Source organism: Mus pahari, chromosome 15 (genome assembly GCF_900095145.1).
Source record: "Mus pahari chromosome 15, PAHARI_EIJ_v1.1, whole genome shotgun sequence".
Lineage (NCBI taxonomy): Eukaryota > Metazoa > Chordata > Mammalia > Rodentia > Muridae > Mus > Mus pahari.
The window spans coordinates 54,473,412-54,487,260 of NC_034604.1; the positions used below are offsets into that span (position 1 = coordinate 54,473,412).

At 51.6% G+C, this 13,849-nt stretch overlaps 1 protein-coding gene across 6 annotated transcripts in view; it reads right to left on the reverse strand.

The window, feature by feature from the left end:
• Positions 1-2,466: 2,466 nt before the first annotated feature.
• The window catches only part of Ndst1 (N-deacetylase and N-sulfotransferase 1), a 65,440-nt gene continuing 54,057 nt past the window's right edge, over positions 2,467-13,849 (reverse strand). For all 6 annotated transcript variants that reach the window (XM_029546779.1, XM_029546777.1, XM_029546778.1 and 3 more), the window contains 5 exons: positions 13,047-13,221; positions 9,872-10,042; positions 9,073-9,182; positions 7,871-7,973; positions 2,467-7,248 (listed from right to left, as the gene is read on the reverse strand). In XM_029546779.1, coding sequence (XP_029402639.1) covers positions 7,129-7,248; positions 7,871-7,973; positions 9,073-9,182; positions 9,872-10,042; positions 13,047-13,221 — 679 coding nt within the window. In that variant the 3' untranslated portion in view covers positions 2,467-7,128. The remainder of the gene's footprint in view (positions 7,249-7,870; positions 7,974-9,072; positions 9,183-9,871; positions 10,043-13,046; positions 13,222-13,849) is intronic.

Genomic DNA, 13,849 nt, shown 5'->3' on the forward strand with positions numbered 1-13,849 from the left:
ACCCTTCCGAGGCTGAGGGCTGGGTGGGGGCAGCACTGGCCCCCGCAGTGCACCATCCTAAGACAAGCTGTCTTGAACCCCCTTTTCTGCTTCCTCTGAAGGTTTGATTCTGCAGTCTATGTCTCAGCAGAGGCTAAAGGTCCCTTAGAAAATTCTCCTAAGGCCCCTCTCCCTCCTCCAGAAACAGCCAGGGCAGTGGGTTTGATGGGGCACATCTTTGTATTTCCAGTGAAAACATACTCTTAATACTCTCATCACACAAGTGGTCACACTGTATGGATGAGTCACAAAGAAATTGCCCAAGAAGTGGAGACTGCGGTAATTAGTACGCATGTGTGCAGATGTGTATGCAGATGTGTCTCCATATATGTGGAGACCGAACATATTGTCGGGTGTTGTTTCGTAGTTAGTCACTCTTCTCTCATTTGTCTGATGGCCAGGTAGGCTAGCATGACCTGGTCAGCAAGGCCCAGAGAGCCACCTGTCTCTTCCCCATCATGGAATTGCAAGCATATGCCACCAAGACCAGATTTAAAAAAACAAAAACAAAAACAAAAACAAAAAACATGGGTTCTAAGGCTTAAACTCAGGTCCCAGTGTTTGATGTCCTATGGATCTCCTATCACGGATGGTCCCTGGTACTTTGCTCTTAGGAAACATTTTACCTGTGCTGTTTTATTTTTTCAACTTGACACAAGCTAGAGTCATTTGAGGAGAGGGAACCTCTTTTTTAAGAGACGTTGTGTATTTTAAAGAGACCCAACTTTTTTTTTTTTTTAAAGACTCTAGGACTTTTAAATGTTAGAAAGTTTGACACTGTGGTATTAACATGACATCTTAGGGATAAGAAAGAAGAGGTTGCCATTTGATAGTGATGTATTTCTGTGTCACGGTTTAAAGGGGTCAGCTGTGTTGCTTCTCTTGTCCACCTGGCACAAGCCAGAGTCGCCTTAGAAAAAACGGTAGCTCAACTGAGAAACTGTCCCATTCAGACTGGCCTGTAAGCAAGCCTGTGGAACCTTTTCTTGATGTTGAATGAGAAAAGGTGCATAGCCTGCTGTCGGAACTGCCGCTAGGCCAGTGGTCTTGGGCATACAAGGAGACTGAGCAAGCCAGGAAGCAACACCGCTCTACCATCATCCCCGCTTCAGTTCCTGCTTCCTTCAGGTCCTCACTCTGCTTCCCTCAGTGATGGGCTGTAAGGTGTGCGCTGACACAAACCATTTCCTTCCAGGTTGCTTTTGGTCATGGTGTTTATGGAAGCAAAAGAAACCACACTAGAACACGACCCTAAGGCTTTTCCAGGAACTGTGTGTCTTACAGAGGCTTGGGACACTTGGTTAACTAGTATCCTGAGTGGATGCTTCGGGGCTAGAGGGTCTGAGGGACTTCTGTTCACTGAGCTGTTAGCACTGTGCCACTCTTTGAGAATGCTGCGAACGACTGGGCTAGATATTTCCATTTCAAGGAATCTTAGAATTCCAGAATAGCTGGAGGATAGATAGGTAGACAGGGAGATGATAGGATAGATAGATGGGTGGGTGGGTGGATGATGTATAGACAGACAGACGGATGAGAATAAGCCGAGCTACTCATGCTCACTGCAACCAGAGCACACCTGCCTTAGCTGCCTTCCTATTCCATGCCTCGGGAAGTTTCCTCGGCGTCTTCACAGGCTCAGCACCCCATCCACGCCAAGCCTTCTGTGTCTGCCCCAGTAGCAAAGCTCCAGCTCTTCTGCTGTGATGCCTCATGACACTTGCTGCTGGCCAAGCCGAGAGGCTCCTGTACGTGGGGAGCGCAGCATGCCCACCTGAAACCTAGGCTCTCTTTTCCTCCCGAGTGCGTCCACAGCGCCTGCCCTCCTCTTTTCAAGGCGAGGAGTGGGGAGTTCTTCCCTGACGCACACGCGGGAGCTTGGTTCCCGACAATCACTCATTTTACCTGAGAGTAGTAGTGAGGGACCTGTGGAACCTCCCACCTGAGCTTGGGTCCCTAGAAGCAGAGCCTTCGATGTACAGAAGGTATGTTCAAAGTGCCTTGTCCATCCCTGCTGTAGGTCAATCTCTAAAGGCAGGGCCTGGGAATCTGCATTTCAGGCACACACTCTAGGTGAGGCCACTAAGTCCAACTTATTCCACATCCTAAAAGACAAGGGAACTACTGATCACAGAGTAAAAGCAGCGTGTCCCTAGTCCAGCTTCTGAGGGTCCTCTGGGGAGAGTGGCTGCACCCAAGCACTCTGAGAACCCTGCGCCCAAAGACTCTTGGTCATCTGAGAGCCCCGAGGCTGCCCTGGGGCAGGTCTCTGCCGTATTTGAAAAGGCATCAAGTTAGAGCCCAGGGGAAATGGTCTGTCTTGACCAAATCAGGATGCAAGTTGGGCAAACTTAGGCCTTGACACAAACCTCCCATCCCCACCTTCCCTTGTAGGCAAAGGTCAGACACAAGAGCGAGACCCACATGTACAAACAGAATCCCATTTTATTAGCAGTTAGTTCAAGATTGTACATTAATGGAGGAAAGTTCCCACATTTAACACAACCCAAAACGGCTGGTTCAAGAGCCCTCTTCAGGTGAGCTGGGTAGCATGCCCTCTGCGAGCCCTCCCCACCCCTCCAGGGAAGGAAACCTCTGCCTGCTTCCCACACGTGCCCCCCACCCATTCAGTTGGCCCTCTTCTCTCCCCAGGAAATAACATGAATTTCATGCACAAATTACAAAAAGAGCCCTCTTGCCCATAAGAAAAGCTAACTCAGTCATAGAAAACCCTTTCATCTGGGATCCTCCTCCAGGCCAGGGAGAGGTTGAAGGGAGCTTCTTAGGTGAAACATTGCAGGGAGTCTCCCCTGGCCTTCCCGCTGGCCCTCAGTCCTTGCCCGGCTACTCAGAGCTGGTAAGGATATCAAGCGCACAGCCAGACAACCCTAACCCAGCACTGCATGGAAGGCCTGGGGGCGGGAGGGGTGAGGACAGACTCCTAGCCTCAGATCACACAGCACAGCTGCCTCTCGAGTGGATGTGAAACCCCCTGCTGAAGCCTCCATCTCATTTACGGAGGAAGGCCATCACGTGACCGCCATCACGTGACCGTCCGCTGCACCCAGTGGTCCGCCTAGAGGACGCCTTTCTCCTAGGCCTTCCCTGTCATAGCTTGAGGTCTCATCTCTGCTCCAGTGCACACTGACCATCTAGAGAATGAAGACCCTCAGGACCACCAAACAGAAGCAGGGAAACCAAAACAAAGACAGAAAAGGGAAGAGATGGAGAAAGACCAATGCTGTGGTTAGCATGGGACAGCCGGGCTCCTCTAAGCTGTGCCAAGCCTGGCCCTCCAGGATCAGTCCAGCAGGACCACCCCCCTCCCCAGAGCCCTCAACCCCTACCCAATGTGATGCTGCCTCTTTGGGGAGCCCCTTCCCCTCCCCCAAGATGGTTTGGCCCTCACTTGGGAGACAGTGGAAGGAGGATCACTACAGGCAAGAGGAAATGCCACATCCACACAAGGAAAATGACCCTTGAAAGTGTGTGGGCGACAGGAGGAAACAATCAGATTTGGAATGTGGGACTTCTAGACGATGACATACCCTCTGGCCTTAAAAAGAATACCATTTGGGGGATGGGAGAAGTGGCACACACATTTAATCCCAGAACTCAGGAAGCAGAGGCAGATGGATCTCTGAGTTCAAAGCCAGCCTGGTTCACATAACCTTTTCCAGGACAGTCAGATTTACATGATGAGACCATGTCTCAGAAACACAAACAAAATACCATTTTGAACTGGGCCTGGTAAGTGCAGACATTTAATCTCAGCTTTTGAGAGTCAAGTGGATCTCTATGAGTTCCAAGGTTAGCCTGGTCTACATAACAAATTCCAGACTAGCCAGGGCTATATAATGAGACCTTGTCTCAAACAAACAAAAACCAAACTTTTTTTTTTAATGAGATGGGCAGAAGGAAAACTTTTTAGCTTTCAAAGAAACTTTTTAATAACATAAAATGTTCTTGCCCTGGCTGGATCCAATACTAAAATAATGGGGTATAATGGGGGTTGGGAGACAACTTTAGGTACAGACTAGACAATGGCTGTTAGTGGAACAGGGCTACTGTCTTGGCTGTGGCACTGGCTGGTCTGGTAGAAGGCCCTACCTTAGGGCAACACTAGGGATAAACAGCCTCATGATACTGCAACTTACTTTTAAAACACACACACACACGTGTAAAACAGTATATAGAGAGAAAACAAACTGGCGAATGCTAACCTTCAGTCTAGATGAAGGGTGGCTGGCAGTCACAGCCCAATGGTGAGACGGTTCTGAGCTTGCTCTTGCACTAACACACCTGGGGGGGCTCTGGGGTGGGACAGGCCAGTACTTCTCCTCTGGAAATGAGCAGACTCACAAGCACCCACTGCTCATACGTCAGGGTTTGAAAGTCCATTTTAGCTCCGTCCTCATCCTTTATGCTCGCCGAGGTGCCTGCCCCATAGAAAGCTCTAGAACCTGGAATGAATGAGGCAGCTGCCGGTGAGCTGCACCCATAAGGCAAACGCTGTTGATAGAGACTGAAGAAGGGATGGGGTGTGGCCTGAACAACAGAAGTAATTTCCTTCCAACTTGTTTTTGTGTTTTTCCAAACGTTTCCAGTCAATCAGTGGACATTGTAGTTAAGAGATACTAAGATGAACGAACGCATCTACTTCCTCTATCTAGGCCCAGCACTGAAAGGGACACAGCAGCAGTCTCCAAGATCTTAGAGGGAAATGGAACAGAGAGAACCACTCCCCCGCTCTGCCAGGGTCTCAAACCTCTTGCTTTCACTGGAGGCCAGAGACAGACACTAACAGAGCTGCATGCTATCTAAAGGCCACTCCAACCACCTAACTCAGCTCCCGCAGGGTCTGAGTAGCTTTCAGAGTATAGGAGCCATCCTCACAGAAGGTGGGAAGTGTGGCTAAGGGCATGCATGCTGACCTAACCCTGAGTCTGGTTCTAGCTTGCTGATAGGGCATTTGAGCATATCACATAGGGACTGGGATCCACAGGTTCCAAGACCCCAGTGAGAAACATGATGTGCCATGGCTCCCTGCACACCAAAACCATGCACGCGGTCCCTCTGAGCACCCCACACTCTCCACCACAGCGGAGAACCACAGGAGGGAACAGCTCACGATGAAGACGGCCCCAGATAGCAAGATAGATGGACTCTGGAAACGAGAACACAGCGGGAAAAGTGCAGGTCTTGGAAGGGAAGGCTCAAAGGCACCTGGCTGGGAAAGAGTGGTTTGTCCCCATGTCCTGGAATGACCACAGCTATGTGACTGAGGGACAGACGGAACCTGGAACACAGTAGGGTCCTGAAGGCAGGCTCAGAGGCAGTGTGGTACTGGAAGAGCACAGGGCTCAGAATCAGGGGCCTGAATTTAGCTCTTGGCATTGCTTCCAACAGCTCTGTGACATTAACGAAGGCCACCTCCCATGCCTGGACCCACTTTGTGCCCATCTTGGGACCCTTGCATGCCCAGGATGTCAGAACGGATGGCTGGTGGACACTGGACTGGCAGTTGAAGGGATGTGGGGGCTTGGGGTAGCAGGAAGAGGAAATCCAACCTCAGTCACTTCACATTGTTAAGGGGGACAGAAACAGTTCTGTGGGTCCCTGTGGACATCCCACTCCAAAGCAGACCCCCTAGCACCATGTGACAGGGGAGGGAGAGGCCAGCTCAGGGCCCCAGGTCTCCCACCCCAGGCCAGCCTTTCCCTGTGGCCCAAACACCCCACGGCCACTAGGCTTTGTAAAGCCATACTATTTGGGGAGAGAGAGCTGGTCTTCCTTTCCATCTTAGCATCTCTGGTCCCTCTGCAGAAGAGGGAAGAAAGACCCTTCGAGACTTCGCCCTGAGGCCTGGGTGCTCATAGACACTCACCTTCCCTTCCACCTCATTCTCTAGCATTAAGATATGACATTCTTTGAGGCTAGGGCTTGCCATCATTGTATATGACTGAATTAAAAACAAACCCAACCAAAAAATATATATAATATATATATATATATACACATTTCATATATATATATATATATAAAACACAGTGCGACCGCAGCACCCAGGGTATAAACTCTGGCACCAAGAAAAAAAAAAAACACAAAATATTAAAATACTTTAGCTTCTTAGTATTTGGGAGGTTAGGGGGTCTCTGGGGACCCTCGGCCACAGGTTGCTAGGCAAAGCAGCGGGCAGCACTGCTTGCTGACTGCCATGTCTGCTGGGCCGAGGCGGCGGCTGTGAAACAATCTATGTACATGGGAGTATGAACACTGGCAGACTCCTGACTCGCCTCAGCCTTTACCACAGGAAACACCACATGTCACTTCCAGGTGAGCAGGACAGAGCCAAGGCCCACGTCTCTGGGCCCAGTGGCATGGCAGTGGCCCAGGGCCTAAGAGAGACCATGAGCTCTAGGCGGATACAATAGGGACCAGAGAGTCTTTTCCCAAAGGGGAGATGAGATGTGATAGATAGTAATAACCCAAATACAGAGTCGTATGTCCTCTCAAGATGGCCACCCTCACATTCAATCTAATGAGTGCATCTGGGTGCCGAGCTAAACCCTGCAGGGCCTGGCTCAAAACCCTCAGGGACATGCCTAGTCTTTGTCCCTAGTTGGGCGAAAGGCCCAGCTGCGCTCTTCTCCCTTACTGTCTGGAGGACAGAGAACTATGGCAGCTAATACTGAGGGGACATCTTGTGGGAGCAGGGGGATGGTGTGACAAAGGACAGGACAGGAGCGGTAGGACACAGTGAGGGACAGGAGAGAGCCTCCAGGACTCCTCCTACCAGGAAATGACCTTCCAACAACAGGAAGTGCTCTCCCCAGGCAGGGAGGCTGCAAAGGAACGGAATGGACCTCCGGTACCACAGAGGTCCCACAGGCCACGCATCCAGCGGTGGATGCTCTGAGGCGCTTGCAGACCTGCCTGGGCTTCCGGCCCCCGTGGGGCTCAGCAGAGTATTGCTTGTCGCTTCTGGCCAGCTGGGCCCAGCATCCTTCTCGGCAGGTCAGTCTGGCTCAGTGTGAGGCGGGACATCCCTGCGAACACAAGCGTTGTGTCTGGCTGTGGTGGCCAAGGCTACCTGGTGTTCTGGAGGTCTTCCCGCAGCCAGGTGGGCAGTGTCTGGCCCATCTTATACAGCAGCTTAGAGAGCTCAATGTTGTGGTCCCGGTAGTAATCCTTTAGGAAGGCTCGGGACTGCAGTGGGAAGAAAGCTCAGGTCAGGGGTGACATGCCAATATATGATCCCCTCCGTAACACCACAGTCTGTCTGCCCTATTGAGATGCTTCCAGACAAAATGCTCATGTGGGAGGGGCACCAAAACACAACACCCAAGGTCAAAACCCATGGCAGAGAAGAGAGCATTCATCAAAGATAACGGCAAAAAGGAAAAAGAAAAGAAAAGCAAGACCGGTCTGTGACTTGTGACCTTCCCTGAACATGCTTTCTTACAATGTCCTCCCCTGCAAGGGTGGCCCATTTCTCCCTTCCCCGGGTTTAAATCCTGGGGTATGGCCCTTAACTCTACCCGTCTAGTCTATACCCACACCCCTTGCTCAGGATGCCCAGTGTATGTGGGGACACCCCTGCCTTAGGCTCTGCTTCCTAGCGTGTGGAGGCACCCACAGTGCCACCCATGGGAGAATTAACCAACACTTGTGTGACTAAAACAACACTGACCACCCCCTATAGCCCAATCCTTCTCTAGAGGATGACCGCTGTGTGAGAGTCCCAAGGCCACTGCCATACTCAAGGGGAAAGAGAAAAGACGGACTCCCCCCACCCAGCCCACTGGCTTGGGACCATCCCCCCACTTACATCCAAGTCCATCTCTGGATATTTCCGTCCCTTGCTTTTTCCCAGACACTTGGTTTTTCCTCCTTCAAGTAGTTGGCACCAAAATCCTTTCTTTGGATCAAACCTGAAGAGGTCGAAAGCCTGTAGGTTAGCGATCTGTCCTCCCTCCTCAAAGCCACATTCTTGTTCTGGCGTGCGGTCTCCTCCACTCACACTCTGTCACTGTGCTGGCTGACACTTGCCATCTGTAGTTCGTGCTGGCTTGAGCACGTGCCTTTACGCTCTAAGTCACTCTGGTCCAGGCTGTGCAGCTCCCGTCCCTTCTATAATCCCTGTGGACTCTTTCCAATCCCACAAAATCCAGGGAGACATTTGCTAAGCAAGCCCTAACTTGACATACAGTAGGGTTTTTTCTTTTGTGCTGAACCCAAGATTTCTTTAATCCCCAAATTTCAAGATGGCAGCAGTCACATAGAGAACATGTGCTAGCTACAAGCCGGCATGGAGCCCAGAGTACCACACACTTCTCACTCAGTCCAGCAATCCAATCCTCGGAAGCATGAGCTAGCCTCCTTATCCCCACCTCCAGAGTGACAAGTGGAGACTCCAAAACCCAGAGGACTTGTCAAAAGCCACAGAACTCAGCGATGAAGAAAACCAGATGGAATGGTCCTATTCGGTCCTAACCAAATATCAGCAACAGAGCGGCCTCCGCTCAGGGTGCTGTGGTTTCAGGCCTCCACAAGAAGCGCCACCTTCTGTCCCAGCTCTGATACCCTTGCCGGTGAGGAGGCAATACCCCCAGGAAAGCAGCCAATGAGGATAAGTGTACCCCTCTCCTGGGACCCATCCTGGGACATGCTACCTGTCTGTGCACAGCACCGGGAGGCAGTCTCCCCAGACCCAAGGCCCTGTGGCCTAGGCTGACACTTACTGTGTAGCTACCTCGCTTAGACAAGAGCCCAGCTTGCACTGAAGAGAAAGCTCCAAGGTGGAGGGCACAGGAGAGTCACTGCCTCCTTCTCCTAAGGCCAGAGCTTTACTACCGTGGCTGAAGCCATCTGAACACTCACTTCTCTGCTACAGAGTCATCCGGGGAAGAAGTGCATGTTTTCTTTCTAACTTGAATCAACCCTTGGTCTCTCCCAGCCATTCAAGCCTTTGCTTGACTCTGACTCTGGGCCAGGGAAACCGACCCATGCAGAGGCCAAGGCAACACTTACGCCAAGGTTTTATGGTAGTCGACGGTGCTGGTCACCCCGAGGAATTTCTGCACCGTGTCCATGACTTTGGCAGGTTCTGTTCGCAGCAGTTTGCCATCCAGGACCAGGATCTGGAGACAGAAAGGGAAAGGGCAACCTGGATGTGCTTTCATCCTGTGGCAAAGCATCGTGCCCACTGTAGCAAGAACAGCCTGGCTGTAAACACAGGGCCCTGAGCATCCAGAGTTCACCCCTATCCGTATCCTCTGCTAAGGATATCCATGCTCAACTCCTGGCCCACTGCAGCTCCCCATCTTACTCTCTCCCAGAATCTAAGCTGTCAGCAAAGCTGTCCCTGCTCCCCCTACCCCTGTACCCCACATCCCTGCAATGCCCTCATGCCCCTGCTCCCCACATCCCTGCACCCCACATCCCTGCAATGCCATCATGCCCCTGCTCCCCACATCCCTGCACCCCACATCCCTGTTCCCCACATCCCTGCTCCCCACACCCCTGCAATGCCCTCATGTCCCTGCTCCCCACATCCCTGTTCCCCACATCCCTGTTCCCCACATCCCTGCTCCCCACACCCCTGCTCCCCAGTGACCCTCCTGAAGCCTCCTGCAAAGCCTGCAGCCCACTCGGTTCTCCTGTTCCAGGCTTCAAGGCTTCTCTAAAAGTCCTCCTGTGATCTAACCCTGCCAACCCTCCACTGGGAGGGCTCCTCCTCCTCTTCCTCCACCCTAATCCCCAACAGGGCTTTCCAGGTCTCTTTAAATTAAAGCCACTCCTTTCTCAAAGAGGCAGGGCAGGTAACTACCTGGTTGGCATGAAAGGCGCTGAGCCAGCGTTCAATGTGAGTGGCATACCAGCCTGGGACCAGGCACCGGTTCTGGAGGGCACGCAGCTTTGAGGATGCATCAGGACCGGCTGTGATCACCTCGTGAAAGGTGTACTTTAGGGCCACTGGGTCATCATGGGCTCGCTGGTGCTGCAGGCAAGGGGCGAGGATAGGCATATCACAGGTTGAGCAGAGGCAAGGGGGTGGCCTAGACTGATGTCTTGCTTCTCTCTCTCACTGCTTTAGCCTCAGGGAGTCATCAACCTCAGAGGCCCAAGTTCCATATCTGTGCACGGTAGGAGGTGTACGACACCAGCTTCCCAAATGCTCTTCATTGACAGTCTCAGAGACTCCTGCCATTCCAGGGACCTTCTAACCAGCAAGTACCAACATCAATGTGGCTTTCTATACAGTGACTCCCCACCTCCCCAAGACAGTCTCACATAGTCCACGCTGGTCTCAGATTCGCTGTATATACATTTGAGAATGGCCCAGTTACCTTGAACTTCTGATTCACTGCTAAGATTATAAGCATGTGTCACCACATCTAGTTTCGTGCAATGTAGAGATCACACTCAGAGCCTTGTACATCTAGGCAAACATTCTACCAACTGAGCCCCAGCCCTAGCCCTCGTTTTTCCTTTTTTACGAGTTACTAAAACCCAAATAACAAGAGAACCTCTATAAAATGGAAAACTAGAGTCAGTTGCTACATACAGAATGCATCTATTGATAAATAAATATAATGCAACCATATCCTCAAATGCCAGCTAGATAGAAATACTAGCTCCAAGGCCTGCATTGAAAGTGCCCTGCCCCTGCTGAGACAGAGCGCGGCCTCTTAGAAAGGACAGGACAGCCCTGGATAGACACGGGATGGACTGACAGACATGGGATGGACTGACAGAATTCAGAGAAGGGGAAATTCCAGGGTGACCAACCTGTAATGCTGTAAGTCCTCAATCAGCAGATCTCAGAGGTCAGAGGCCAGGGACTTGCCCATGCCAACTGACCCTGCTCATCACTGAGGGTCATACACAGCTCAGGGCAGGGCAGGCCAGGTAATAATGCAGTAAATATATATAATAACCTCTGTTCCTCCTGACTTTTTGAAGACAGACCAGATCCCTTCCTTTCCTCCCAGAACTTTCTTAAACACTCCCAGAATGGAACAGCCTCTTTCTCCTTATGGCACCTACTCCCCTCCCTGATCATGGACAGGAAAGAGAATAAGGCCTTAGGTTTACAAGATCTGTGTCCAAAATGCCATCTGAGATGGTAAATCTTGGTTGTCAACTTGACATAATCTATAATCAACTAACAGGTAAGCCACTGGGAAGGGATCTTCTTGATGAGGTTATCTGAGGTGGGAAGACCCACCCCACCGCAATTGTAGACAAGGCCTCTGGTATATAGAGAGAAAGGGAGAGATAGAGCTTGGCTTCCGCATGTCTGGCTTGACTCTCACTGGCACGTTTGCCTACTGTCACAATTCTGTGGTCCTTCCCTCGTATCAGAATTCTTCCAGCTTCCAATGTCAAGTGAAGACCAGCAGCTCTCCACGAATCCTGCAGGCCTTCAGTGACAGACTGGGATTGCGGAGTTCTCAGCCACTCCAGTGTGAGACAGTCACTACTAGACTACGCAGACTAGACTATTCAGACTCTACCATGTAAGCCAACCCAATAGGTTCTGTTCCTTTAGAGAAGTCTACTATACTACCACCTAAAACCTATGTAAAGGACAGACGGATGGATGGACAGATGTACACACACACACACACACACACACACACACACTTGACTGCTTTCTAGAAAACTGCTGTGGAGTTCAAGGGAGGTAGCAACACTGTTTTGTCACAGGTACCAGACCACACTGACTGGACCCATGAGGGCACCCTCAATCCCTCCATGACCCCACATGAGCTGCCCACTAGCCACCCCTGCTTTGCTGGAGCAGGTGATCGCACAGAGGAAAGAGAAGCTTCCTGCTGCACTGTGGCGTTCCCATAAAGACAAAGACCCCAGAAAAGGCAAGACAAGGTATAAACGAGCACCCTGGAGAAGAAGAAAGAGGGCTCCCTACCACCACAGCTAAGAGTGGGAGCTCTGAGGGGCCAGGGGAGAAGAGAGGAATCCTGCCGGGCACCGTGGTACACGCCTTTAATCCCAGCACTCGGGAGGCAGAGGCAGGTGGACTTCTGAGTTCGAGGCCAGCCTGGTCCACAGAGTGAGTTCCAGGACAGCCAGGGCTATACAGAGAAACCCTGTCTTGAAAAAACAAACAAACAACAACAAAAAAAAATAAATAAATAAAAGAGAGGAACCCTGCACTCTACACAGGAGTCACAAGGGCCCGGGAAGCAGTCACTGCAGCATTAGGTAAGAAGATTCAGAAAGTGGCAGAGTCACTACGAGTGACTAAGAGGGAAAAAAACCTCTCCAGCCAGGAAAGCGTGTACCTCCCGGGTAACTATAGACTGAGGCTCAGGTGTTCCACAGCATGAAGGTCAGACCCAGTCTCATGGCTTGATGCAGATGGCCAGGAAGTAGCCTCAGGCACCAAGGCCACTTAATCACAGAGCCTGGCAGTGTGGCACACTCTCAAGAAAGAGTGAGAAGACAGGAGAGGGAAACCCGCTTCTAGCCCCATGCCAGGGTGAGAAGCATTCCCATGAGTCCAGTGGAATGCATGCAGAAGTCAAGCCAGGCAGAGACACACCAGGAACGGCAACAAGAAGACCTTTGCCTGGACCTCATACTACAGGCCAGGTAGGAACGGCCTTCTTAGACCCCCTAGGAGGGATTCCTCCTGCCCTGAGTTCCTGCTCCCATCATGGGTAGGAAACCATAGCACGGATCATCTAGGCCGCCTCTAAGTCTACTCACCCTCTGCTCTTACGGCCACCAGAGTCCAAGGCAGGACCCACGTGAAGCCTGGAGAGCACAGGTAGACAGATGGTGGCTGGCATTCAACATCAATTGTGCCTGTCACCATTACCAGGCCAGAAGCACCACTGTGGCAAGACCATTCTCACCCATCACACCCCGGGCGATGTGCCCAGGGCCCACCCAGCACAGTGGTTCTTGCTCCATGTGCTTGAGTAAACAGACAGAGCCCACACCCTCCTCGGGGACTCAGCCCCAGCCCTCACCTGGTACCAGGAATAAGCCCGGTCGGCTGGATTGATGAGAATGCTGAGAATCTTGGCCTTGGGCAATAGGGCAGCTGCTCGCCGTGGTGCCACTTCTGAATCAAAGTAGTTGGCACTTTTCTCAAAGTAGAAGTCCGAGGTGGTGTTGGAGGGAATAGGGAAGAACTCCATGTACCTGCAGGAAGCCCAGAGACACAGCTCAAGACCAACATTTCCTAAGCTAGAGGCCCCAGGAATACAGGGTGACAGGGTGACGGTCACTGTAGATGGACTTTCCTCAAGAATCAAGTAAGGCACACTACACTGCCCCAGCCAGCAAGGACTTGGCTCTGAGGGGGACTCTGGGCGGAACTGCCACTTGCCAGTCTCCTACTCCAAATTCACTTCTTCTCAGTGGGTGTCATGGAGTCAAAAGTCTGGAGATTCTAAAAGAGTGTGATGTGGGCTGTAGGAAGGAGACTGCAGCTGCACAGATGATCCGATGGCCCCGACTTCTCTGTCTCTCGGGACAAGCTAGGCTCAGAGTGACTCCCATCTGGGAAGGACAAGTTCAGGAAGAGGGTGTCCTCCGCTTCTGAACTTACGACAGTGTTTTCCAGTCACCGTCTGCCACTCAGGCCACTCACTGTGGATGGCTGTGCATGAGCCCAGCTTTCCATCTGAGGCCCCACCTCCACCCGAACGGTACAGATCCTCTCGGTGATAGCACGAGGGAAACAAAGCACACCCTAGTTATAAAGTACGTACTTCTTAGGTGGTCCCACACCCTAGTTATAAAGTACGTACTTCTTAGGTGGTCCCAC